Here is a 26,546-nt window from a genome sequence, read left to right as displayed (position 1 = left end):
AAGCTGAGAAGGGTTTTAGACCCAGGCCAGAATGTCTTAAGCCGTGTAAAAAAATGGAGGTATCACCTGGAGCGAAATTCTTCTTCTTTAAAGTGCACACTGGAACCTTGCCCATGAAAACGTGGATGCAAAAAAAAAAGGCTTATTCTTTTCTTGGGGAGATGATTGTCTTCTCTGCGAAAATCCGGAAACAATCAAACATGCTTTCCTTGACTTCTGGGATGCAGTCTTTTTCTGGGATGCTCTACAAAGGACATTGAAAAAGGACCTGTCTCTTGATGTTTATGGCATCAAACTTCTTCCAGTATCAAATGAAGAAGGAATATCTTCCGACCTAGTTATGTTACTGGAGCCTGCACAGTATATGGTAATCTAGAATTGTGGTGCGCCATGCTGATGTCAATGCATGTACGGTTCGGCAATACTTCTTTCAATCTGTCTGTTCATTCCTGGAATCACAGAAAAGTTCATCAAGATGTGCCCGAATGGTTTCATCTAGTAGAAAGCCTTCTACAGATGAGGGAATTTTAAAAAGCCTGTTAGCTTTGACGCTTTTCAATTATTTTATTTTGTTCATTTTTCTCTTTGTTTGATGTATATTTTTGTGAATGTTGTATGTACACAGGCAATAAAGAAAGAAAAAAAGTTAGCCAAGACCCATCTAGGTTGTGTACACAGCAGTGCGAAAGAAAAAAAATCATCGCACATTACCCCATATGAGGTTACAGTGCTGCTTTCATAATGCCACACTAGTTTCTCAAGTTTTATTAAACCCACATTACACTTATAAGTGCTGCCTCGTGGAAACCACGCTGATAGTCTAAGAACCATGGAGATAATCTTGGAACAGGCCAACTCGGGCGCTATCCCACAATTCGAGCCGCGATGCTGAGTGAGGGTCAACGAACCTCCCACCACCAAATCCAAGTATGCTAGCCACTCGAACATTGCGGGTGGGAGCAAATAACCGTGGAACATTCCGATGTGATTACGCGGACAACGCGAACAGTAGAGACTCTTGTGCAGCTCACGTGCCTGCTAGCGAGAAAACTGGAGTATTCGATGGCACATGTATAAATGTCGATGCGCATCGCCACTTGTCAGTTATATCGACAGCCGATGCACTGTTCTGCGCTACAAGTGGTAGTTCCCGGACACAAGTTCGGCCGTAACTGATGCTGTGTGAAGCGATGAACCGGTCTCGACAACTAGAAATTGAGCCATTGTTGGTGAGACAGCAGTGTAGAGGCAACAGTGTCAGTAGGACGTAGGTAGAACTCACGAGGCCATTGTTTCATAACTTCTCGCTCCGTGCGCCGAGACTGGCGCGCCGTGACGTGGCCGTCACAGCAGACAGTCGTTGAGAGCCCCAGCAGAACCGAACGCTCTGCCAATGCCCGCTAGAAAGTAGCTCATCGGAAATGTGAACTGCCGATTGTACGAACAGGTACACGCCGTACCTTGCAGGAACGACGTTTTTCAGTTTCTCGTCTCGTTCCTGCTTTATTGTGCAGCGAACTAAGCGGACCACGCTTGCGCGGCGTAAAGCGTGTTTAGTTCCACTCCCTCTGCCATCTTGCGTTCTTCCCGCCACGGTGGTCTAGTGGCTAAGGTACTCGGCTGCTGACCTGCAGGTAGCGGGATCGAATCCCGGTCGCGGCGGCTGCATTTTCGATGGAGGCGAAAATGCTGAGGCCCATGTGCTCAGATTTGGGTGCACGTTTAAGACCTACAGGTTGTCGAAATCTCCGGAGCCCTCCACTACGGCGTCTCTCATAATCATATGGTGGTTTTGGGACGTTAAACCTCGCATATCAATCATCTTGCGTTCTGCCACTGCATGCTTTAATCGGTCTGTGGCGACCACTGCGACAAACCTGCGCAGATTCTCTCTCATCACTGGATAGCCCGGCGTGACACGGCCACTTGCTTCGACCCGACTCCGACGCACCATCGCCGCCTTACACCCGTCACCAGCAGCCGGCCAGAGCAAGCCGACACCTTTTGTGTTCAAGGAGCTAGCATCGCGCACGCACGCTTTCCTGCGCGACGACTCGTCCACCGGCCTTTCCAGCCACCCTACAGCGGACCCTACATCGTTACATCCATCGCGACGACAAGAACTAAGCCTTGTGACTGAACGGGAACGACGTCCGCGTCTCGATTTACCGATTCGAGTCCTCATACATCGCGGCGAATGAACCGAGCGGCGTCACTCCTTCCACTGGCGTCCTTCCACAGCCGCCGAGGTTGCAGCCAGCTTCTTTCATGACTCGCTCTGGACGTCTGGTACGCTTCCCAAATTTCTACGGACTCTGAGGGCTCGGCACTTCGCGGGGGTTGATGGGGCGACCACTGCGCACAAACCACCAAGGCACCAACGCAATTATGTCACAAGGTCCACAGAAAAAAAGTTCTAAATTCATATGATGAAGCGTACAACCTCATAGTCTACGCTAAGATAAAGGATACAGCACAATTATAAAACTGTAACCAAACACGTGATCGGCGCAGACATCCAACGGTATATCAAAAATAAATGTTCTCAAAGCTTTTGTCATACGCCTGGAATACAACGCGGTACCGCTAGACGAGAAGCGCTGCTGACGACGGCAGTGAGTTAGGTGCAATGATGTAATATATAATGTTGTTATAGGCATGTAATATAATCAATTTACGCAAGTATAGAATAAACTGAAGATAATTTCAAGAGGCCTTTGTCGTGTGGTAAATATAATATAGGCCAAGAATTATGACAACTATGTGCGCCCATGAGTGGGAAAGAGGAGCTAATGAAACAAACAATAAAACGAAATCGCAAACATCTAAATTTAAAGGCAGTGGCACGTCTTTTCATTGGCGTGGTGGCAATCAAATGAGTTTATGCGTGATGTCTCTACGCGTGAAGAAGAACTTAGCTGCAATGCAGGTGGCTCAGCTTCACTCTTTAACGACACTCTCTGATGATTGAGCTCACACCTTCGCAAAGTGCGAGAGAAGGACATAGAAATGTATTCCGCAACGCTTTACGTGTTTAACGGCTAAGGAAGAGCAGCGGAAGGAGGAGTTGTAAGCACTGTGCGCCAGAACGTCGCTCACGGCAGCAGGCTCTTGCCCACGAAGAAAATAGTCTCGGCGACTAGGCCATTTTTCTCTTGGTGATTACGCTATCGCGTGCATCCAAGCAGCCACTCAGAACGCCTGCTGTTGTGTGGTAAAACCAATATTCTCGCCAGTCCTCGGAACTTCACTTCGCTTTTCTTTCCCACATAAATAGAACGTTCTTTTTCTTCGAGCGAGAGATAAGCGCGTCGGCTGCCTCCCCGTCTGCTTTCTCGTATGGTCTGAGTGATATTGTCCTTGAGCAGCGCGACGTCAGAAAGCGCTGTGATGATTCCCAGCACAAAACATCGGACAAAAAGATTTTTTTAGTAAAGGTGGCTGTTCATTCAGCTTGCCTATACCGTTCTTGTCCTTATTATTTTTTTTTATTTTCATATTCTAATGTGAGCTATATAATGCGTTAACCGTTATGGCCAGACTGGTATCGCAGAATACGAAAAAGTTGAAGATTAAGGTCAATCTGAAAGGATGAAAAACCGAACGTAGTGAGATGACGGCCTCGACGCCTGTCGACGTGCACCAATGTTTCTCGACGCGTTAATATATCACGTGACGTAAGGTATGTGTTGTGCTTTCTCACGTGCAAGTTACAGAACACCAACACTGAGAATACCGTTGGCTTTACGAATTTGCCGTGTTCACATGCATAACGGTACACGCGTCTAAGCATAGATGTGAAGACGCAGCGGCGATCAGAAAGTAAGAGTTACCCAGCCGATGAGAAAGGTCTGCAAGGTCATTGCGGGTGACTTGAACACCGAATGCAGTGAGCAATGCAGTATCTGTTTGTTCGCATCGGCAAGGCTTCCACTTCTGGAAGCCATGCTTTTCTATTCCGCCATGGCTGCTCCTTCTTTTTCACAGGACGTAAAACTCATCAGCGTTATTGCAATTTTTTTCTCATTTTTTTTTAGTTCTATCATGCGCCTTCAGGAACAACCGCTAGTCTGTTTATTACAATGTTCTCCGTTTTGTTATTGGCTCAAAAGGTAGTATCAGTCACTAATGCTTACAAAAAAATTTCTTCAAGTGCTGGCACCGAAATGCAGGGTAGTAGATAAATTTTATATCTTCGTAATTACTGCGCCTATTTTAATGTGGCTTCTGTTGCAAATTGAGTAACTCCTGAATTTCACGAGGGTCTGGTATGCGTCGAATAAATGCCGGAGCGCAGTACACGTGGCTCAGTTACACACGAACACACGTGCCGCCTCAGTAAGTTTACGTGAGCAAGATGTCTATGAAGTGTAGGCGCAAAACTGAGGAGCTGTCTATGCCATGGATACGGATGTATGCTTCGCAAGTCGCAATAGGTGGCGGCACTTTGTAAGATGGGCTTTGCCCACACTAGCCAGCAACCATGCATCCAAACCCTAATAATATTACACTTCTATTTTTTTTTTCGCTGCCTGTTTCATTCATTCAATGAAATCGTCAGGTGGGCCACGTGGTTTTGAGTGACAAGTGACCAACTTGTGGTTTAATTAATAATTTAGTATATAACAAGTTAAAGATCCCGTATTTTAATGTTTACGTCTCTCCAGCTCAAACGCTTCTTACCATTCTAGTCAACTGGCAGTTACCATGGTTACAAATAGATTCGGCACGGGGAATTCACTCATTTCCACAAGAACGACACAGATTAGTACAAGCGCTCACCGTTTCCTCGGTTGGTCTTTGTGAGCATGCATTGATTTTCCACGATAAATTTATTTGTAGTGATGGTAGACCATCTAGCCCAACAAATTGTCATTCTGGTTGGTTTTCGTTTCGTACCATCATGTACCACCTGGAAGCTAATGTTAATCATCAATCTGCGGTTCAAGGAAGTAGTGTGAACTAAGATCCCTACAGTTGAAACAAAAAAAAACAAATATTGTTGATAAAGCAATACGTGGATGGTATGTGCCTCACGTGTTCGTGTCCATGATCCACACGGGGCTGATAAAACTCGAAAGACCCCATTTACATACGAAGCGAAACCACGTATTTGTATCCTGGGAATTTTCTCGTGTGTTTCCCATTGTTTGGACGACAACGGTATTCTCCAGGGGTGATATCCAAACTCCCTGTTTGTCGTCCCTGGGTGGCTGCACGTGAGCCCAGTTTCTCTGGAAAAGCAAAGGGGAGCGAAAACATTTGTACACATGAACAGTGCGAGTTGCCATTTCTCTATAGGCATGCCTGCAGGTGTTCATCAACACGTCCTCATTATCATAGCTGCTGTTTTCACGCGTAAACCTATAGGCGCAGCGTTGTTTCCACGGGAGTCCGTGGAGGGACGTAGGCAGTGAATGAAAATGTTGGAGAGAGAGTGAGGTAAGGGGGAAGGGAGAGCAGGTATTTACAAAAAATCAGACAAGCTGCCGTGAGCTTTAGCCAGGTTCTTCTAAATTGCCGAAAGAGGAGGAAGAAAGAATCGGGCAAGTGTCGCGTTGGCGGTACGAAGGCTGAGCTAACAACCAAGCTGTTGCAGTTTCCTTTCTCGTTTCTCTCCTCCGAATTAACCATAATTTCCCTTTCCAAATCGTTTTGTAGACCTATTCCATGTTTGCAAAACATAGGCGCTGTCTACATACTGAGGCGCTTGTATAGTGACGTCGTGGCGTGCAAAGCTGCCTCCGAGTAAGGTATATGCTACCTCTAGGTAGCTGTATATAACTGTATACAACTGTATATGCTACCTCTAGGCAGCATATATCGTTACGGAGGCAGCTACGAGGCAGCTTTCCAACTTCTTTGCTTGTTTTCACGTTATAATTCAGGGTAGTGGTGAGCTTTTGGGTGGACAAAGCCTGCGCACCATGGCGCTGCTAGAAGCTCCTCAGTGTTTCAACGGTGCATATACCATAGTTTACAAACATGCAATATGTCTATATTATATTATAGAATTCGTCACTACTTTATGGAACACTATGCTGCCATAAAAAAACGTGTCCGACAAGGGGAAACTATCTCCTCAATGCTATTTACCGGGTGCTTACAGGACGACTTCAGAATCCTAAACTAAGAAGAGTAAAAGAGAAGAGTTAATGGAGAGTACCTTAATAACCTGCGCTTCGCCGATGACATTGCATTGCTGAGAAACTCTGGGGACGAATGCAATTCTCGATTACTGAATTAGACAAGAAGAGCAGAAAGGTGGGTCTTAAAATCGATCCGCAAAAAAAAAATGACAGTAATGTACAAGTTCGGAAGAGAACAATGTTTCGAGATAGCTAGCATTGCGCTGGAAGTTGTAAAAGAGTACGTATACTTAAGATAGGTAGTAACGGCAGAGCTGGACCACAAGATTGAAGTAACTATCAGAATAAGAATGGGGTGGAGCACATTTGGCAAGCATTCTGATATCATGATAGGTAGGTTACCACTAGCCCTCAATAAAAAGGTGTATACAAAACAGCTGCATTTTGCCGGTGCTTACCAACGGAGCAGAATCGGGGAGGCTTAAAAAGAGAAGCTTATACGACGCAGTGAGCGATTCAAAAGGAAATGCTATGCGTAACCTTAAGAATCAAGAAGAGGACAGAGTGAATCAGGGCACTAACCGGGGTGAAGGATATCTTAGTTGAAAATTAAAAAGAAATGGACATGAGCTGGGCACTTAGCGCGTAGGCAGGACAACCGCTGGTCATTAGGGGTGACTGACTAGATTCTCGGAGAAGCCAAGTGGGTGAGGGGAAGCTAGAAATTTAGGTAGGCCGGAGAGGCTAGGACGTTTGCGGGTGTAAAATGGCAGCAGCAAGCACAGGACCGAGTTGGCTGGCGGAACATGAAAGAGGCCTTTGTCCTTCAATGGCCGTTGTCTGGCTGATGATGATGATATTAGACAAGGCTACTCTGTGCTTTACTCTCTCTCCTTCTTACCATCCTATTTATCCTAACTTCTTGTTGTCTACTTTTGCTGTACTGTATGCTATACGAAGGTATACGCTCGCCTATAACTGCATGGAGTGCTGAGCGGTTATGGCGCTCGTCTTCAGATTGTGGGTACGCGGCTTCGAATCCCGCATCACCAAGAATTTCGCTTTTTTATTGATTTCCGCGTGTGCTCTTTGAATCGCCCATCAAATTTATATCATCCTACACCTGACAAATTGGTGCGGGTGTTCTGAGAGTGAAGCACAAGACGACGACGGAAGTGAGTGCTGGTTCATGGTAATAACTTCTGTTCACGGCTTACAGTGCTTCTTCGAGCCTAATACACAGCTCTGCTGTTAATTTGATTCATTAACGAAGATGCTGAGTCAAGGGTGCTTGAATATGAAAGTATCTCACCCCAGTAAGAACGGCAAAAAAGAATTCGTTTCTTTCCAGAGTGGAATGCTTATATCGTTGGACCCACTGAAACAAGAGCCTGCCCGTGCTCAGTTAAAAATCAAACAAACAAAAGGACGTTTGTTACAATTAGCAAACGGAACATAGGTAGGGGTTATCGCTTGCTAATTATGCAAGGCTAAATCTGCCGGCTACCTACAGCATCCTGATCCTAATCCTAATCCTAGTGAATGACCTCTGATGTTCGCAAGTGGTAAGTAAATGGCACGGTTTTTCATGGTGGCTTTTTTTTCTTCTGTGCATGTGGACATATAATAACTATGCACATTCGCAGTTGGGGTAAATGGCTGATTTCAATACGTTATTAGGGGCCGTGTTTGTGACAAACACATTTTAGATATTCTAATAATATCGCTTTAGTGAGTGCTGATTCGCCGGTTAAGCAAAGGTGTGCAAGTAGTTGCTACAGCGGACGCACTATTTTCTACAGCGCCACCGTAACCGTAAATTGATCGTTTCAGAATATGGTCTCAGAAATCCCCCCCCCCCCTGCCCTCGGTCTGACATCTTTTCATTGCTGATGGATTGACACCATAAAGAAGTTTTACGGACAATTACGTTATGCTGCCTAGTGCAAATTCTTGGCACAGCTGTTTAGGTGTTTTGATTCTGTTTTAACTTGAGCAATCGCGCATGCGTCGGGGTTACACGGCACCGAGCGAGTGACAATGCTCTGTCGTCGGTCGCGTCAACGTAGCGTGGTGAACGTGGCGGCGCCAACTTACGTGCGCTAGACTATAAAGAGCCTATAAAGGGCCCCCAAACAACCTTTGAAAATGCAAAAAACGAGCGTGTTATCATCGCCTGGCATGTGCCGTTCTTCCAGTACAATTCGCGACGCCTGCTATCAGTTTACGTGACATCCGCAGCAGATTAGCTCTCGAGTGGTACATATTCAAAGAATCACAGTTATCGTCTCCTGCCCTGCTCTGCCATTCACCTGCGCGTCTGCCTGCCTCGCCTCGCATGACTTTCTTGTGCAATCAATTGATTTCACTTCGTTTCGTAAGTTTTCGACAGGTATAGCGAAGATAATAGTGAGCAGCCTAAAATCAAGAAATATTGATAGCCTTATCACCTGGTACTTACATCTTCCACGTGTTTTATGAAGAAATAAGTGACAAGGGCGCAAGGGCCCCTTAGAAAGTGCAGTGAAGCCGCGAAAGAAGCTACTATCTTGTCTTTCAACTCTAAGTGGTGTAGGCACCTTTTAATAGTCTGCAGAGCATCATTTCTTAAAGTGGATTTTGCAGAAACTATGGGTTCCGGGAACCCCTATCAAATTTTTTCCAGTTCGCACTTGTCGAGTCACTAATCAAACAAAAGGTGCGATCGATCTAAGGAACCTTTATTACACAATGCGATGCCAATAAGCAAATTCCAGTATAAACAGGAAACGTGTAAGCTGTGCTGTAAATCACGCCAGCAGCTCTATCCAGCCGAACAACCAAAACTGGCTGTGTGGTTAAGGTATTGCAATTAAAGGGACATTTAAGTCGAATAACAATTTACGTCGGAGTGAAAGTTGAATGTATGACATCTAAATTCAAGATATACTGAGGCAAATGCATGTCTAAAGATATACTAAAATGACTTTTTTTTTCACATTTTGACCATCCTACAAAGTGTCACTCATTCATCCGGGCATGCATGTTTTCTTTAACGCCCAAAACTAAAAGTGCTTGGAGAACAAAAAAGAATGAACGAGCATGGGCAGGCAGTTTGTCGCATGACCGTGCGTATAATATACTTTCCACTATAATTCATGCACAAGAGCGAGTAATTATTGACGGCGTTGCCAATGTGACAACAAGACAGGCTGCGTTTAAAATCTGCAGACATACATTGCTCAGGTGCTTCGCGATATTTCCTAGCCACTATCACCCGTGAAACCTGTCAGGTGTCTTGCACTCCGGCGTTTCGATATAAAATTATGCGCATGCTGCAGTACTGCTGCAATAGCAACAGAACAGTAGTGTCTGCGTCTGCTCGGTGACATGCGTCCTCGTCTATTTCACCCGTCAATATTGTTTTACAACGCCCGCACAGTGCACACTTTAATGACGTTACACTTCAGTACAGAGAAGCAGCGGTTACTTTACTTTTACAAGATCGAACGTGAATACTGTCATTTTACTGTGAAACATACTGCACTGCTTATACCTCACAATCCAAAGTTCGTAATAACACAAGTGGGTTTCTGTCCAAACTTTTGCGTAGTGTTCTTTATGACGTCTTGCCTCATATTTTACACAGTATCGTCCTGTCAGGTGCGCCTGACTGGTCAATTTTAAAAGCGATGTCTTCGACTACTGTAACGTCTATTTGGGGTGGCTGCTCTTCGATCAATAATACCAGTGCCACACAGTCCCTATTCATCGTGATCAGATCTTCTCCGGCTCGAATTTCTTGATCGCGATTGGCTCCTTTGCGTAAACTTCAAAAATGAAGCCAATCACTGCTGTGGAACTTTATCTTAGTCGGACTGAGTCACGATCGGCAGAGAACAGAGTGCACCGGTATGATTGGGACTTCAGTAAACAAGTTTCCATTCTCCACCTGTGCATTGTATGAGCCTATAAGCGGTGGGATTGCGTTGGCCTTGGGCGCTGAGCGACAACATTACCTGCAATGGCACCCCGGTTTTTTGCGTAATCAATACAAAAAAAATTTCGACATAAATGCCTGCCCACATTATGGCAGCTCATGCTATTTCGAATCTTTTAGTTAAGTAGACTCTTAATCAAATAGCCTCACATTTGAGACATTAATAATATTAATCAGGCTAAATATCCCAAAAATACCGTATGCATATGAGAAACGCCTTAGTGCCTGGCTCCAAAAATTGCGACCACCTGGGATTCTTTATCGTCCACCTAGATGTAAGCACACTGGCCTCAATCATTCTCGCTTCCAATGGAAATGCAGCTGTCGCGGCCATGGTTTGATCCTATGTCGTGGCATGCTCGATGAGTCATTTCGTTTTACCATTCCTATGTGCTTAACACATATGCCCATTTAACACACTTTATGCCCCCCTTCCCATTCACCCAGCGTAAGGTAGCAAACCGGGTAACCTCCCAGCCTTCCCTCTTGTTGTTTATCCCCCCCCCCCATGTGCTTAACAGGTACGCGTTTTAACACTCATCCAAATGGTGTATAGGTCACCGTTTTGTCCCAAATGTGGCAGGTTATCTTGCGTACCGCCTTGTTCGTCATATCTCATCGCTCTTTTTCTAGCGACAGTGGTCATACATTAGGTTCGTTCGCCAGACGCGGCAACTTGCAGTGTCTGGATTGCGCTCATAGCTACTTGCGCTCATAGCTACAGAATCGACTATATGCGACTCTGTATGGCGGAAAAACTTCAGGTTGGCTCCATGGCTACTTCCTGACTATTTTCACTTGAGCTTTGGTGCAGTAACGAGCCATTGTTCATAATGTTTCTTAATAAAACGTACTATTTATAGGCTGCTCCTTCGTACCTGCTCACATGTGTGCACGCGCCCTGCTACAATGTTCCTTACGCATTGAAGTAACAAAACACAACCTACGTCGTATATAGTTATATGTTGTTACGCCTGCGAGTCCACACCGAACGTCAATACCTCTGCAGAGGCAATCTGTGTCAAGGCCAGCGGTCGAACCCGCCTGACGCGATCAACTCAAGGACGTCATCAAGCGGCGGCACCCCTCTGTCACGCAACGCACGGCGAGTTCCCTCAGCCCACAAGCCCGTTGAAGCAATCGGCGCATTCTAGTCTGGTTAGTCTTACGCAATGCGTGTCGGCGTCACTCGTCCTTGGGTGCAACCACGCGCAGCGGTTCCCGATTCGATGAGTATGACGCGGCCCAGCGGCGGGCCCCATTGGAGGATTCTGACATCACGTCCAGCGGCGCTTCTGGTTGGACGTTGGTCACTCAAAAGATCCACCCGGTGCCTATGAAAGAGGCCCTGCGGCGTGTCACCGGCAGTAGACCTATGTTTCAGAGAATTTCCTCGTTGCTTCAAGCCCCTTTTCGCAGTCGGCGCGCCCGGTGTCCTTGGCAGCGGTGAGTTTCGTGGTGCCCTTCGTAACCTCGTCGGCGGTGCGCTTCGTAGGAGAGAGAAAAGCCGGCGGATGCATGTGAGAGAAGACATCTCGGCTCTTTGAGTCCCTAAGCTGTCGGCCCCAGTGCCGAATTTGTAACGCCTCTATTTCAATGCTGTACTTAAACTTTGCCTTAACTCACCATCGTCTCGTCCGCTCGTCTGTCAGCTCTGCACAGAAGCAGTCGCGAGCTGAGTAACACACTCTACCAAACGGCTGGTGACCGTGTCGGCAGAGTTCGGAGCTATAGCGCCTTCGGGACCGTGTTGACGTTGCTCCTTTGTAATAACGTGTTGCAAATGAAGGAAAAAGAAGGGGCGTTGGGCACGAGCGCGAGCCAGGGGCGCTGGCTCACTCAGTTGATCCCTTGACCTTCAACACAGCCAGAAGGTCGGTCCGGGTCCGGGTTCCCTCCTTCATTTCTCACAATCTGCATTTTTACCAACGTGTTACTAGCTCGTTGCTCATGCTGCCGCTCTCACATATCCCTCGTCGAAATGCATCTGCCCCGACTTGTGAGGAGCCTCCCAGAATGATGAGCTAGGGTGAGCTACTCCCCTTTCGCAGAGTACTGCAACCTACATGCCGACACGTCGACCCAACCCCACAAGTTCTGATTTGGGCACCAACAACGAGTAACTCCAGTGAAATGGACAGGCCGATCACCTGCGCAGTGAACACTCTCTTCCCGGGCAATCACCCCGCCTTCGGAGAACTGTTCTCAAAGAAAGAACTTCGCCCTTTTGTTGAAATGCGACCGATTACTATATACAAAAGGGCATACCGGTGCTATCCGGGCCCTTGTAAGAGCCTAGACCGCACTGACGAGCGACTGCTTTCAAAAAATTTTACAACTGCACTGTTCCAGGCGCTACTAAACCATTTCAATTGATTGTTTTGTGGGACGCGCCAGTTTTGTGGACAGGTAACTGGCACTTTCTACATAGTCTGAGCGTGCAAAATCAAAACGAAAAATGGCCCCGCTTTGAACATCAACCTTTCGATAGAGAAATGTGAGGCCGCCCGGCTCGGCAATCAGGATCTCAAGGGCCTTAGGGTCCTATAGTTGAATGCGTTGCGTTCAACTATAGCGTTGCTTACCTATAGCGTTGCTTACCAATGGAGCCCTGAAATAGGAGCTCGACCAAGTACTTTGAGGGGAGCAGGCCAATACAGGTCCTACACAATCACCTTTCTGAAACCATTTAGTGCACACCAGATGTTTTGACTACCACCATGACTACCACCCAGCCTTCTATGCGGATTCTGAACAGAAGTTTTTTAAAGTCTTCTCGTATGAGCTTGACTGAAAGAGAGATCTGCCGCAAAGTTAAGCTAAACTGTTTATCTCAGCAATATTTGACTAGCTTCAGCTCTCATCTTGTATATTATGAGCTTTACTACTTAAATTTGATATGTGACTAGCTTCAAGTGCAAAAAAATGGTGAAGCTTATACTAGGCCACGCAAGGCCTGAAACAGCGAACCTCCACAGCTCTAAAAACTAATATATGGTTGCATCTCGGTTACTTCGAAGCGTTATCTAGAGGATGCAGGTTCTAGGTCATTGGTAGGTTTTAGCTATAGGTTATACTCGGTTATGCATACGTTGATTCTCTCCGCAGAGAGGTTCGAGTGAAAGCACAGTCACAGGTATTTCACCCCGCTCTTCACCAATCACATTCAACCACATGTGGGGCACTCCGGGCTAATCTTTTCCACTGCTTTTTAGAGCTGCCCAAATTCCATGGCGGTAGACCCAATCCCTAACCCTTCCCTTTCCTCGTGGAAGGCCGCTGTTCGGGCCACTGGCTTCGACGACCAGTTGTGGCTGGTGCACCGGGCCTGCCTATTGATGTCGGCCAGGGGGCTCCCGGACGTCTAGAGGCCTAACCACATTTACCTTAATATTTTTTTCCAAGAAAGTTGTATCCATCCATCCTAAGTCACAGACGCGACACGTATGTACATACTGCAGAGACAGAAACTCGCGCTGAAACTGAGCGCTCACACCTCTCATAGATTTATGGGCACGTCATCGTTGGCGCACGCCTTCCACCACTTTCGGGTCTTCTAACAGCCGCCATCACATTTTTCGTTCTCTAGTATTTTCTCTTTTCAGGTACTTGGGTCTTCGGATTGTCGCCGTTGCTTCGCAGCCATTTGTTGTCTTCTTCATGTTGCCTTTTTCATATTCAGTGACCAGTGATAAGTAGTACAGGGGTTTACCCAATATCTGTGGCACATACTCGTTAATGATGATGGTAACTTGCGGTGTATGCCACAGTAGAGGCTCGTACCAATTATAGGATGATGATCGTTTTCAGCGATCGACTCACAACGAACTATTTGGTTGCTGCCAAACTGCTTCATCGTGTAATCGTTTTAATGACTTGCTTGCTGGAGTGTTTCAAAGTTCCGTATTTGGCAAGAACGCTATGTATTACTGTTACGAAGCACGCCTCCGACGACGTTACGAAGGGCGCCACGAAATCTCACCGCTGCAACCACTGTCACGAAAGACGGCGACGCCAACACGGTCCCGAAGGCACCACTGCTTCGAACTCCGCCGGGAAGGTCACCAGCTGTTTGGTAGCGTAGGTTTCTCAGCTCGCGACTGCTTCAGCGCAGAGCTGATAGACGAGCGGACGAGACGACGGTGAGTTAAACAAGGTTTATGTGCAGCATATATACAGAGGCGTTACAAATTCGGCACTGGGGCCGACAGCTTAGAGACTCGAAGAGCCGAGCTCTCCCCTCTGACACATAGATCTACTGCTCGCGACGCACCGCAGAGCTTTTTTTATATGCACCGGGTGGATTCTTTGAGTAACTAAATGTCCAACCAGAAGCGCCGCTGGTCGTGAGGTCACAATTTCCCAATAGGGTCGCCGCTGGGCCGCGTCATTCTCATCAAATCTGGGGCCGCTGCACTGCACGTGGCTGCACCCAAGGACGAGTGACGTCGCCACGCATTGCGTCAGACTCGCACATAAACTATATGCATGGAACTCATACTTTATTATAATTTACTCTCTTATTTGCAACCTAATTTTCACTTAAGAGGGAAAAACTCTGCTTGTATTTGTATGGCATTCTTTATTTGAAGTGTTACTATTTAACTATTGTTGAAAAGTAAAAGCTCTACTTATGATACCATTTCCGTTCAAGTATGCTACGAATTTGGCGATACAATCAATAATGGGGCTACTTTAGCTACCTTTAGCTAGAATTCTGGCTACTTTATTATTCCACCCAGCGGCATCTGTGTGTAGTGATTTACCGTCCTTGATTCTGCCAGATTTTGTTTTCGCATTTTGAACTATAGCCTGTGAACGGCTGTAGCCCATATTTTACAAAGAGAGAGAGAGAGAAGGATGAAAAGGAATAGGCAGGGAGGTTAGCCTGGTAATATAACCAGTTTGGTACTGTGCCCAGTGGTGGGGGAATAGGAATCGGCAAGAGTAGAGAGAGACTGAGAGAGAGAGAGAGAGAGAGAGAGAGATCAGACAAAAACAAACAATAAAAAAGGACGTATACGCACGCGGAGACATGCTGAATGTTGCCGTTAGAGTTTTGAGGAGAGGCAGATTGAATGCAGAAAGCGCAGTAGTGCCTGGACAGGTTTCTTCTGTGATGCTAAGTCCTGTCTATGACAATGTACGTTCTTCTGAAACAGTCGGATCACCCACATGATCGAGTGCATTACCAAGCAACTGTTTCTCCAAACGGTACATATTTTGAACATTGGCACGGGATACGCATAATTGTTCCGCCACTGCCGCAGTAGTGGTCACAAGCTGCGGTGTCGGCATTTCGTACATATACGGAATGCATTGGTAAATGCGACACCCCACCATAACCTACAAAGTAGGGTAGCGTCACATCTGCGAAGTTCGGTAGGAACTTCAAGACTGAGTGCTGTTTCAGAAAATATATCCGTGCGTACTAGAAGTGTGGCTTGTTCCACTATGACTCGATGCGTTGGCGTGCATGCAGGCGGAGCCTTCATGCATCGTCATTTTTCGAAAGTGGAATTCATGTTTGGTTGTCAGAATGGGTAAAATGGGTCCTTCAATGATTCCGTTCATTGCCGATAAACCCACAATGAAAGCTGAAGGAAGCCACTGAAAGGTACTTCATGTCCTTTCTCGGGAATAGAGAACCTCGTCTGCACACTACTTAAATATTCATAATGCGTGATATTGCGCATTGTGTACGATGAACATAAATGTTCTAATAGTTTCATATTTCATGTAGACTCCCAATTATATTTTAGACATACAGTAATGTGTTACTGTATGCATTAGTTTTATATAATTATTATTCTTACTTTAAAACCATCTATGTGACACTATGTGTAACTAAATTTGTTTCATAGCAATGAAAGGAAATGTCAATCTTTGTAAGAACATACTGATGTTGACAAGAATGAACTTGTTTACAAAAGCTGTAACATTACTGGTTCCACATAGTGTACAAACATATCTTTAAACGCAGCAAGACTTTCTCCGAAAAAAGCTTGCAATATTTACCATACATTTCACGGTCACCGTGTAGCTATAGCCTCGCAAATGTACATAATTTTTTCCCATCTTTCTTTCCAGTCCCATCTTTCAACCACGCAATCAAGACTGGAACTCGGACTAGCCCAAACCTTCTCAGTTTTCTGGCCTTATGGTGGAAAACGCCGCAAAGCAATTCTGAGCGATGCAGCGCACCTCCACAAAGGCTTCCAGTCATGCCACTCTGGAAGACGGTGCAATCAACGCCACTTCGAACTTATCGTCCCTGCAGGCCAGTGAAATAGGAGACAGTGATGAAGAATCCATGTTCGGACCACAGTACCACAGTCACATGCGGATTGCCGTCATCGTCATCATGATCGCCTTCTCTATCGTTGGCAACTGCGTCGTCTGCTGGAAGCTCTTACGAAACCACCGCCGCAGACGCTACCAGAAAGCCCACGTCCTCTTCTTAAACCTCGCCGTTGCCGACCTGCTTGTCACAACCGTGACGATGACATCCCAGACTGTATGGGAGATCATGGGCCGCGTCTGGATTGCCGGTGATGCGTTCTGCCGAGTCTTCAAGGTTATCCAGACTTTCGCACTAGCGGCCTCCACGTACATGATCGTGAGCATCGCACTGGACAGGCACTTCGCTATTGTGTACCCGCTTGCCAGCTGCTTGGCACCCTCACACCTGGCGGCCGCCGCCTGGTTCACCTCGCTGATCCCGTCTCTGCCCAACCTCTACATGTTCCGGCTTGTTGAGGCCGGCGTGGGTCTTCAGTACTGTGCATCGGTGTTCTACACCCAAAAGGTGGATTCGCCTCTTCCTCGTCAACTGTACATGACCTTCGTTTTCCTAGGCGTCTTTGTCGTTCCTCTCATCCTGTTGGTCGTGCTCTACGGCCGAATCCTGGCCGAGATATGGAAACAGAGCTCGGCGCTGAAGAACAGACGTCAGACTGCCTCGCCATTCCCAAAGGCCAAGGTGCTGTTGTTTTTTGGTTAAATATGTCACATTTTTTTAACCATGTTCGTGTTGTTCAATGAATACAAAGACTTACAAATGACAAATGACAGAATACCTAAGAAGGGAATCGTGATTACTCGTTTATCTGTTTAACAAAAACGTAATTAAAAGCAGCGGATAATCGATCTAAGAAAGATATAGTGGGACGTTAATTGTACTGTTTTAAGGGTACTGCAATATTTTGGCAAAGATGGCAAGAAAGTGGTAAAAAGAAACAAAACTTGCAGCCGACAGGAGCTGAACATGCAACCTTCGGATAACGCGCCCAATGCACCATCTATTGAAGTAGCCGAAAACAGGGTGTTTTTAAACTCTCCATTGGGGCTAATGGTGATGCTCATTGGGGCTAATGGTGACGCCTACTACACAAACTTTATGATTTTTTTATGGCACAGTGGGTATCCAGCAAGTGTGCTTGCAGGAGTTCCCCCAAGGGTGTTTAGAAAAGGCTCTGAAAGGCCGCTCTTCTAGCTTTAGCTGTGACTGTGCTGCGCCCTCCGCGCAGGCATCGTTTTCCCTTTTTCTTTACAACTTCATGGATGATTTCACACCTCTCCTGAAGCCTCAAATACAACTGATACGTTTTAATAGCAGGCAGAATCTTTCCTAAAGGCCAAACATCATTGCACGTAAGCAAAGTGCAGGAGATCGCGGCGGGCACAGGGATGATGATTATCAAAACTTTATTACTCCCAAAAGAGGGGACCGGCCAAGAGGTCAGTTACGCTGCTTAGAGGAGGTCAGCGGGGATCCCTTTGGACACCGCGGCCTCCAATGCGCGTGAGATTACCCGGCGTTGCTGTGCCGAGTCAGTGATATGCAGAAGGGACTCCCGTGTAACTTCTGTGTGAGAAGCGTCAGTGTACTGTGGGCACTTCCATGCCATGTGTATGAGGGTGGCCGATTGTGAGCAGTATTTACAGTTTGGTGTCACGAGGTGTGGGTATACCTTGCTATAAAGCCAGTGGTTGGGAAAGACACCTTTCTGAAGCGGCTGCCACAGGACGGCATCACGTCACGGCACAGGGAGAGACGCGGGGCAGCAAGCAGTCTGCGGAATATATGTCGCTATTGCATTCCCGATTGCATTTGCAAAAAGAAAGGGGGGGGGGGTCATCAAAAGACGATAGTTTTCTGTCTGGACAGTTAGAATAAAACGTTTATTTGATGTTCTACCCGAAAAAATCAGCAAATACACACTGCAAGAATTAACGGTGCCATCTATCGATGATTTAAAGAAATGAATTTTGTCTAGAATACAAAGCCACTGCTAGGTAGCAGCACCATGTATATATTTAGTGAATCGTAGGAAACAACCTCTTTTTCGTTCATAGAGTCGCATTGCCAGCCTTACGTATTGAGCACTGCAGTCTTTTGAAATACGTATCAATGCATTTTAAAAATAAAGTAACACACTACCCATTGCTTATATATTGATGTAGTGCCCAAATATGCGTAGCACTAGTATTTGATTGACAATTTTCACCGATATGAACGCAGCAAGGAGGTAAAATGGTGGTCTAGCAACAAGAGGTTAATCTTTCGCTCTAATGGCTGAGTCGATTCACAGACAGACAAACAAAAAGACATTTCTGCGTCGAAGTGTCCCAGGAAAGGCTATCGTACATAAAAGCATGGACAGGCGCAGTCCACGCTCTTGGTATGAAGTCAGTATGATGTCACTTTCGTGGCCATCACCGCACCGAAAGCTACGTATCTACTTGCCATTTACAGTGAACTAGAACCAGCTATCTTGTCAATAGAGGGTTTAGCAAAACGCGTTTCTCGATGATAAGAAGTGTTTTTGCTATCATCATCATCCGACCAATTGTCAACAGCAATGCTTGAACCAGTGCTTGTTGGCAAGAACGTATTTGCCTGAATTTTTTATATTGGTGGTGCTGCAATTTTCAAGCTCCTGTGTTCTCACTAGTTGATGAGTTGAAAAAAAAATGTTCAGGATTGCTACCTGGGACATTTGTTATTGTGGAAGTGCTTTTTTAAAATTTATTTGCTGTCAGCATGCACCTCATGTATCCCGACGTCTATAGTTCTAATCTATGCCAGTACTGTACCACTAGAGCCATTCTTGACCATATCCTATGGGAGTGTCCAGCATTATTGAGAAATTCTGGGGTCGTGGCTTCTAATGAAGACCTTCGGGCGCGTTGGCGGTCTGTGCTGCTCAGTTCAGGCCTTTGGATGATCCAGCAGGCCAACGAAGCTGCCGGGAGACACGGTCTCTCCATTAGCTCCTAGGTGGGAGCCCAGCCCAGCAATCTGCCGGAAATTAATAAAGTCTACCTCTCTCTCTCTCTCTCTCTCTCTGTCGAGAGTAAACAAACACATTAAACTATGTGAACGTGGGCCGGAGATGCCAGATGTCTTAGTTGTCGCGATAATTTCTTTCTAGAGGGCTTTCGTTATCGAAGGGTTTAACATTTCTTGGGTTATTTCTTTATTATGCAATTTTAAAACGCTTTATGGGCGCATAGTATGATGGTATAATAACGTGAAGTGCAATTTTTTATATGCCAACTGCATGATTTATGGGCGCTCTCGTCGCCAGGAATGCTTTCTCGCTCTCGCTTAATGCGGGAGTTTCTTTAGGATGGCATTGATTCCTTTCATTATGGTAGTTGCTTAGTCATGAGTAGATGTCATGGCCCGTTAAGGGCTAATTTTTAGGACTCTCCTCTTTTTCGAGTCCTCGATCGCTCAGGCCCTCGAGATTTAACTCGCTAGTATTGGGAGGTGGGTATTGCGAATGTTGTACATGCTGACTTTCAAGACATTGTTGTATGTCGTGAATCGCCTAATGCGATAAGTTTCAGTTGTAAAGTTACGTTACGCGAATCCGAACGTACCAACTCATCCCAATTTTTTGACCTCCCATCATTTAACCTTACATTTAGTTGGCAATTAAACCGACGGCCATTCCCTTTTTGATGCGAAGCAACTCTTTGACACACGTGTGCGATGCCGTACGTACGTGCGTCCGCACTAACGCGCTGCAACGCTGTCCCCTCACCACAGGCGTTGGAGTAGGGCCAGGTATGTCACCCCGCAGTTGCGCGTTGATGTCACGCTCCCCTCACACGATTCCCTCGCAGTTGCGCGCTGACATCACTCTTTCCCTGAGCCGCATGGATGGATGGATGTATCCGGCTGCGCCCTTTAGATCGGGCGATGGCGCACGCCACCTAGCCATAAAGTTAAGTACCATCATTGTGTGCTTATGGATTGAATTGCACTTGCGCCTCGATTGTAGCCACCAATTAATTAGTCTCATCTCGGTTATTCCTACCCGTTTAAGGTCTATTTTGCCTTCGCTGTCGCAAAACCCCAACGCTTTGAAAAATTCGGCGCCATTATCTTCGACTATAGGATGGAGCCTCTTACAGAACAATATCAAATGTTCAGCCGTTTCCTCCTTTCCACACGCACTACATACCGTGTATGTGCCTTCGTATTTTGCTAGGTGCGTCTTGGTCCGCAATAATCCCGTTCTATCCTTGAAAAGCAGAGAAATACCCCGATATTTATCGTCGATCTTTTCCCATGCAATTCTCTACTTAAAAGTTCGGTAGGTTGCCAGTGAAGATTTCGTAAGCATTCCCCTCTTCAACATGACCCTCTCTGTTTCCTTCACCTTCTTCTTAACCAATGTTTCCTTTTGGCTTGGTATTCTGCTGTTGTCTAAATACTTGCTTGACAATTTTCGAGTTCATTTTCTCCCTTTAGTATTGACATTCTTCATGTACAAGTAAATGAAAGCTTTCCTAGCCCAATGCTCCTCTCCCATTTTTCTCGATCGCTCCTCCAATTCTATCTTGCTGCTAGCTTCGCAGCACTCAGATGCAAATGATGCCCATCCCATGTCGCCCTGTACGCCCTAATTTGGGGTATTCCCGTGTGCTCCCAAAGCAAGCCTACCTATTCCACGTTGCTTAATTTTCAGTCTTGCTTGAACTTCTAATTTGTTGCACAAGACCGCATTGCCGAACGTCGAACCCCAGACCATGACGCCTTTCCAAATCCCTCTCACAACGTAATACCTATTGTAGTTCCACAGTGCCCTATTTTTTATCACAGCTGCATTCATGTTACCCTTAGTCATTACGTATCTTTCGTGCTCCCTTAGATACTCAACCCCGTTATTTATCCATACGCCCAAGCATTTGTATTTATACATTATTTCTAGTGTGACTTCCTGTATCTCATGCTCACTGCTTTTGTTCTCATTAACTACCGTTTTTTCCCTGGCGAACCTAAAATTTAACCTATCTCTCTCATCACCACAGATGTCTATGAATCCCTGCAGATCTTCCTTGTTGTCGGCTATTATACTATATCATTTGCATACATCAATGCTGGTAGTGACTGTTCCATGTGTTTTCCTTGCTTGGCAAAAGAGAAGCTGAATCAGAGTTGACTCCCCTCTAATATGGCTTCTAGTCCCTAATGATACAGCATAAATAACAAAGGTGACAAGGGACATCCCTGTCGAAGCCCGCACTGTATCTCTATAGTTTCAGACACCTGTTCTTCCCATTTGATAACTACATTGTTGCTTTTATAGATATCCTTTCTAGTGTATCCAGTATTTCCCACATGTCTTTTTGAATCACGCTATCGTAACCTCCCTTGATATCTAGAAGTGCGAGCCAGAGGGGCCTGTGTTCTTTTTCCGCTATTTGAATTCACTGCATCAATGAAAACAGATTGTCCTCTAACCTGCTTCGTTTACGGAACCCATTTTGTTGTTCTCCCAGGACCCCCTCATTCTCCACCCATGTCTGTAGTCTTTCCTTGACTATCTGCATCACCAGCCTGTAAACTCCTGATGTCACTGTTATAGGACGGTAGTTGTTTATATCGGCTTTGTCTCCCTTTCCTTTATAGATCATACTCATCCTCCTTAGTTTCCACCCATTGGGAGCTTCACCATCTATTGTTGCTTTGCTCGCTTACTCTCTTAATGTTTGCTTAGAGTTTGGTCGTAGTTTCTTTATTAGCATGATTGTAATGCCGTCAGGACCTGTTAATGTGCTGTAAGGAACTCTTTTCTCTGCCCTTTCCTACTCTCGTTGTCTCAGTGAAGCCACCGAGCTGATTGGTCCATCCTCATCTGGTACGGTGCATGCATCGCTTTCTTGGTGTTTAAATTTTTCTGTCATCATTGTATTTATATATTCATTGCGTCATCCCTTTCTAGTCTGACTCCTTGAACTGTAGTTATAAACCTCTGTTTCATGCTTGTCTTATTACTCAGAGAATTTAGATGGTTCCAAAACTTCGTAGCTGCCTTTTTAATCTTTGTTTACTTCTGCCATTCATTCGGCCCCCTTTCATTTGATCTTTTCAGTGATCGAATCGAACGCTTCCTTCCGCAGCTCAAAAAATTTATGCCATTTTCTTTTGACATCATCTTCCGGTTTACCCTTCTGTTTAGCATACCAGTGTTCTCTGGAGGCTTCCTGACGTCTTACTATGGCTCTCTTAACTTCCTTATCCCACCAGCTCTTGGGTTTGTGTCTGCTATTCACGGTTGATTTGACTCGTACCTTAGCAAGCTCTAACTCGAACAATCGAGTTATATTTGTGTATGTACACTCTGTTTTAGTATCCTCGGTGATTTTTTTCTCAATCTCTTTGGTTGCTATTTCTATTTGCCTTTCTGAATAAATATTACCGTGCGGTTACTCGTAATGCCACCTTTCTAATTTCATTTATCTTTCAAAGCTCAGCTTGACACGTTTGTGATCACTGCGTAAGCTTCTGGACCCACATTCATCTATGTTCTTCACCCTTAGCCGATCATACATCCCATGTCCCATTGTTGCGTAATCTATCGTCTACAGCAGCCTTGCCACCTCTCATGTTATCTGCCCTTCGCATTTCTCAGTGCTGCTACAAATAAATGAATCATGCCTTTCACACATATCTATTAGCATTTTGCCTGTTGGTTCAGTATATAAGTCCATATCTTCTATATGGGCATTCATATCTCCTAATATAATTACGTCGCGCTCTATTCCTAATTCATCAATGTCATTTCTTATGCACTGAGCCATTTGTTATTTTCCTTTCTGGTTTTTGCCCCTATCCACAAGTATACAAAACCCAGGAGCGCCATTTGCCCTGCCACTTTCCCTCTTAGCCATAACTGTTCCTTGCACTCCTGCATGACCATTTGCCATTCTGTACTTTTATGAATGAATGCCCCAATACCCCCCCCCTTTCTGCTGCCTTCTGTTCTATTACAATATTTGCACGCGTAGTCCGGATTGTTTGGGGGTTGTTCCATGTCCCTAAGATGTGTTTTTTTCAAAACCATATACCATCGGCCTCTCCTCTCTTAGGTGTTCTTCTATCTCTACATACTTCAGCCTATTCCTGCCACCCTGCATGTTAACATACCCTACATCTGAATTGCCTCGGCCCTCATGGCTACGTCGATTTCTGCCCCGGACTCTACGTGTCTTAGATATTGGTGCCACTTTGGAATCGTATCTGTTTATACTACCTGTCAAAAAGTCCCCCTGGTTGTTTTCCTCGTTACTAGCTATCCTGCACCCCGAAGGGGCCGCGTGCCCCACAGAAAAGCTACTGCGCGTCCTGCAACTCGCCACCTCACCTCATAACCTAGCCCCCCATTGAAGTGAATTCTGTCTCCTTGAAAACCACCCCACCTATGCACCTCTCTGCTTATTTCCACCACCTCAAAGCCTTTCTCTCGACTCATCCGCCCTATCTCTTGGTTTGCGTTTACAACCGCTATTTGCAGGTCGCTGTCACGCACCGGTACCTCCGATATTGTACATATCACTACCTTTACCTGAGGAGAAATCGCACGCATGCCATCAACCCCTTTCGCCAGTGCGTTCGCTAGTCCTGCCGTATCTTCATTTAGGACATCGTTTAAACCACCTGCAATTATCACGACGTTTCGTCCATCAGCTGTAGTTTTGAGTTTTGCGCTCGCTTGCCTCATGACTGCTTCCAGCTTGCGTCCTGATAACGTCCCTACTGCAACCCTCTTGTCAACTTTCACCCTCTCTTTGATTGCTTCTGCGCATCGATCTAAATTCGAGTCCCCGGCGATTATCACGTGCTGTGGCTTTTCAGCTGGGGAGTCCTGCACCTGGGGGTTACTTGCACCTGTGACGTTGGCTGCTTTGTCCCCTCCCAGCCCCACCACTACTTCACTGAAGCTGGGTCTTATGGCCATTGAACCGGCTGAACCTGTTTTTTCCGAAGTGGCTTGTTCTTTCTTCTGCGCCGTTCTGGTTGTCGGTGCCATACCGTTCTTTCCGTCGGCCGCTCCTTTGTTCACCTTCGCTTGTGCCTCCTCGGCGGACTTGAGCCTTTCTCCCATAACTCTCGTTTTCTCTTGCTCTGTCATCAACGCAGTCTCCAGCTCGGTGATTCTCATCAGCAGTTCACTCTGGGCAACCGTTATTTTCTTCATTTTACCTCACATTGCCTACACTTGGTGTCAGCCTCCTCTCCATTCGCGTCTGCACTTGGGTCCATTCTCAAATCCACCCCGCATCCTGAACATGTTGCAGCCTTTTTAATCCCGTGTTTTTGACACCAATTGCCCTTATGAATTGTCCCAATTGATAATTACAAAACACGGCGTACAAAAAACCCCTATCTACAAAAAAAGAAAGTCAAAGCTCTGCTACAAAAATTTGCCGGTCCGGTGTACGTGCACCTTCCCCACGGGGCGGCAAAAGAAAAAACACAAACACACACACACACACAAACTAGTAAATACCTGGTAACTGACCCCCGAAAAGCCGTACAATGTAATAGGTGCTACAAAAGATTTAACTGCTGCCTTATTAACTATAAAAAAAGCTAGAAACATGCAAAACCACTTATCGGCGCAGTCAATCGGGAGCGCTCAAAAAACACGTCCATCCACCATGCCAGTCTGAACTGAACTTCCCCCGAGCAGCACGCTCCCCGCCGCGGCCGGCTCCTCCACCAGCTCGCAACACACTTCTCTCACTCTTCACTCTCTCCCCCGCCCGCAACGCTGTACTGCACGTCGAATAGACACACTCTTTCGGCTCATTTATCTGCAACGAATTTTTCACGAAACGCAACACGCTTCCTGTGTCTTCGCGTTTTAAACAAACACTTACTTTAATTAACACTACACAGAGTTTCACTTCAAGCCGTTTTTTCGGCACCAGCTTCGACGCCCGTTTCAACTGCGTCATCGCCATGCGCCCCGCTGCTGCTTCGCATCCCATCAGGGTTCCCTTCGGGGAGAGAGTCCATAATCTTTGTATAGTAGGCATTAGCATATACAGAAATCCCTCTGTATGTATGTTGGTCTCAATCCTCACTTGCTTTTTTTTTTCATGCCTCCTTGCAGGTGAAGACCATCAAGCTCACTGCCGCCATATTCATCGCATTCCTCGTAACCAACGTTCCATACATGGTGCTAGAAATGGTCCTCGCCTTCGCTGGCACCAGCGCCTCTCTCGATCAGAACATGGTGGCGCTCTTCGGTGTGATCTCGGCCTCGAACAGCACCGTGAATCCTTACATATTTCTGTTCTTTCAAAAGAGCAGTGGAAGCAGAAAACGGAGGCGTCTCGTGATGCCCTTCCGCAAGGACGCAGTAGCTGAGCTACCCAGGGGCCACAGTGGCTGCGGTAACGGAGGCGTCGAGTTGTGCACCATTCAGGGAAAGCAGCACTCACCGGCTGCGTACAGTCTCACACCGAGGAAGAGCAGCGCAGTCTCTTCACTGAGTCAACCCATGGAGCTCAGCAGCTTATGACGGATTGCCTACTTCCGACACTTCCGCAAGGCTTCACGCGCACTGAACGGTGAGAGACAGTGATTCCGGTGCGTGGTTCCGTGATTCGTGAAGCCGTGATGACTGTATACACAAACTGTGTAGATCTGCAACCAGTATACCAACGCGTGCACCGTATGAGAGCCGTATGTCTGGTGGATTCTTAGTTTATATGTGTAAGGGAGTGTATTTGACTGCGTTTTATGGACAGGCACATATGAAATCGAGAACATACTCTGCTTCGACGAGCTCCTCTGAAACGTTACTCGTCAAGCATGCGTCCTGTGCATTCCCAATTTTTGTAAATACATTGAATTCATTACTTTCAAAGAACGTTCCACGTTTTTGTATACCATTGTTAAATAAACTGTCTTTCAATACACATGGTGGTGATGTCATTTTAGTGAGTTCTGGGTCATAAGAAGGGAAAAAAAACACCAGGCCTACGTGGAAGTCGCAGTACAGTCAGCGCGAAAGATGTAAGAGCGGCCTTACAGAGCATTTTTTAAATATTGGTTTGGTAAGTGCTGCAAGCACACTTGCTGGGTTACCACTACTGGATTATTCATAATAATATTTGGGTAGTAAGCCGGCGTTCACTATACTATGTTTCACTATTTTTCTAAGAAG

General features: G+C 46.1%; 1 protein-coding gene across 2 annotated transcripts in view; it reads left to right on the top strand.

Annotated features, from left to right (window-relative positions):
* The window catches only part of LOC119165411 (vasopressin V1a receptor), a 144,614-nt gene extending 118,314 nt beyond the window's left edge, over nt 1-26,300 (top strand). For both annotated transcript variants that reach the window (XM_037417594.2, XM_075896282.1), the window contains 2 exons: nt 16,159-17,050; nt 25,488-26,300. In XM_037417594.2, coding sequence (XP_037273491.1) covers nt 16,262-17,050; nt 25,488-25,898 — 1,200 coding nt within the window. In that variant the 5' untranslated portion in view covers nt 16,159-16,261 and the 3' untranslated portion in view covers nt 25,899-26,300. The remainder of the gene's footprint in view (nt 1-16,158; nt 17,051-25,487) is intronic.
* The last annotated feature ends 246 nt before the right edge of the window (nt 26,301-26,546 follow it).

This window comes from Rhipicephalus microplus, chromosome 1 (genome assembly GCF_043290135.1).
Source record: "Rhipicephalus microplus isolate Deutch F79 chromosome 1, USDA_Rmic, whole genome shotgun sequence".
NCBI classification, from domain to species: domain Eukaryota; kingdom Metazoa; phylum Arthropoda; class Arachnida; order Ixodida; family Ixodidae; genus Rhipicephalus; species Rhipicephalus microplus.
This window is presented reverse-complemented; position numbering and strand designations above follow the sequence as displayed.